The following is a 2,153-nucleotide window of genomic DNA, read 5'->3' on the forward strand; positions in this document are numbered from 1 at the left end:
CTGAGTGATGGCATTGACTGATAGAGTTCTCCATCCCTCTTTTCAGGGGGGCCCGGGACGCGGAGAGAGAGAGAGACTGGGCAGTGGTCAGGGCTGTGAGGGGTCTACTAACACACACTGGAGCCCTGGTCTGGGCCTTGAACACTGGGCGCTCTCCATGACAAATATTAGCTCAACCCGGAGAGCGGAACGCTGGAAAGATTTAGAGCCGTCCGTGGCGTGGAGGAGAGGCCAGCATGTTGAGAGGCACGGCGGATGGAAAAGAAAGTCGTAAAACAATCAGCACAAGACACACATAGACGTACGTAGACACGCGCGCGCACATACACAACACACACTCGCTTGCACACACACAGAAATGCACTTCTGCGAGCACACACACACACACACACACACACACGCTCGCTCGCTCGCACACACACACACACACACACACACACACACACGGAAAGGAACAGAGAAGTCAGGGCTCTAGGCAGCAGACTGCAGTCTCTCAATGACACAGTCCCCTCCATGGGCGCCAGCTGAGCTGAGCAGGTCAAGTGTGATGTCACCTCCCCATCGTCAGGCCAACCTTATCCCCGGTGCCATGGTCTATGAATCCTGGAGGTCCTACCCACCTACCTACCCCACACAGCCCTCCACACACAGTCACAGCAGAGGCAGACAGTGGCAGAGAAAGAGGCAGAGACAGACACAGGTGACGAGTCACAGCAGAGCAGATAGAGGCAGGAGAAAAGAGCAGAGGCAGAGACAGACACAGGTGACGAGTCACAGCAGAGGACAGACACAGAGGAGGATGAGAGCAGAGATAGACAGAGAGGCAGAGATAGACACAAAGGCAGAGGAAGGGCAGAGGCAGAGAGAGAGAAAGAGACAGAGTCACAGCAGAGACAGACACAGATGACGAGTCACAGCAGAGGACAGGACACAGAGGAAGAGACAGAGGAAGAGGCAGAGCCAGACTCACATGTCCTCAGGAGTCCAATGGAGCAGGACCTTCACCTTCCAGATCCCTCCTTCCTCGGGCCATCACCTGGAGGGACAACATGACCAAGTTAGGACCACAAAAACCTGGAGGGACAACATGACCAAGTTAGGACCACATACACCTGGAGGGACAACATGACCAAGTTAGGACCACAACACCATTAGTTATTGTTGTATATTTGAGAGTGCTATATTTTGTCATTGCCAGATCTCCATGGCAAGATACATCATTCACCCAGGTTTCGATAAAAAACGCACCAGTGGTGTCCGTGTGACTCACGAATGTCCGAACGAACCACAGAGACCAACCCACAGAGACCGACCCACAGTCCCTTCCACGATTTCACACGGTCTGGGTAAACAACCGATCTTTTTTACGGGACAATTCCCAGGCGATGTACATTACAATGAGAACGTGGCGTTCCAGACACAAACCGGAGATCCAGAGTTAGTACCCCGGCCATGGCGTTGCTGGGGAAACGCTGCATCACATAGCTCGCATTCCTGAGTGGCAGCAGCATGCGCAGGACCCCGGGACAGTGAGGGATTAGCTTCATAAACACGCAGCGCTCTGCGGAGGATCTGAGTGACCTGAGGGCCCCCCAACGACGACGCGGACGTCAGACCTTATCTGACGGGACCGGGGACAACACTTTAAGTTAAAATAAAGAAAAAAGCGTGCTCTCAACTCTCAAGGTGGTTTAGTCCGGGTGAATGCGTCTTTGGGTGGTGTAGCCCAGGGTTGATGCAATAAGAAATTAATAATCCAGAGAGCACTCTCAAATATACAACAATAACTAATAATTAATTAATTAATTAATTAATAATAATTTAATGCATATCAGCAGTCACTGCGGGTGCTCTGAACACTTTACGTTACCCCTTATGCAACGTCCCGTAGTGAGTTAGAAGCGCAGTAGCAGGCAGTTTAGTACATGTTTCATGTAATTGCTAAAGGAAAAGCATAATTCCGTAACAAGGCCGAGACGAATTCTGTGCAAACTCACATAAGGTGTGATGGGCTTTGCGATAGGCTAATTGATGGCTTCAATATGTCCGAGCCTTTAGCCAATAGGCACACTGCACAGGCCAAAAATGTTTTCACAAGTTTTCACAAGTTTTCTGTGTGAATATTTGACCACTTTACTTTTTCGCTAAAAAAC

At 50.5% G+C, this 2,153-nt stretch overlaps 1 protein-coding gene across 1 annotated transcript in view; it reads right to left on the reverse strand.

Annotated features, from left to right (window-relative positions):
• Nucleotides 1-976: 976 nt before the first annotated feature.
• LOC310801606 (zinc finger protein AEBP2-like) overlaps nt 977-2,153 on the reverse strand; it is a gene marked incomplete at its 3' end in the record, with an annotated part of 12,178 nt that continues 11,001 nt past the window's right edge. Inside the window, exon 6 of the mRNA XM_083665672.1 lies at nt 977-1,036. Within this exon, the coding sequence (XP_083521798.1) occupies nt 977-1,036 (60 nt within the window). The remainder of the gene's footprint in view (nt 1,037-2,153) is intronic.

Source organism: Argentina silus (genome assembly GCF_951799395.1).
Source record: "Argentina silus genome assembly, chromosome: 3".
Taxonomy (NCBI): domain Eukaryota; kingdom Metazoa; phylum Chordata; class Actinopteri; order Argentiniformes; family Argentinidae; genus Argentina; species Argentina silus.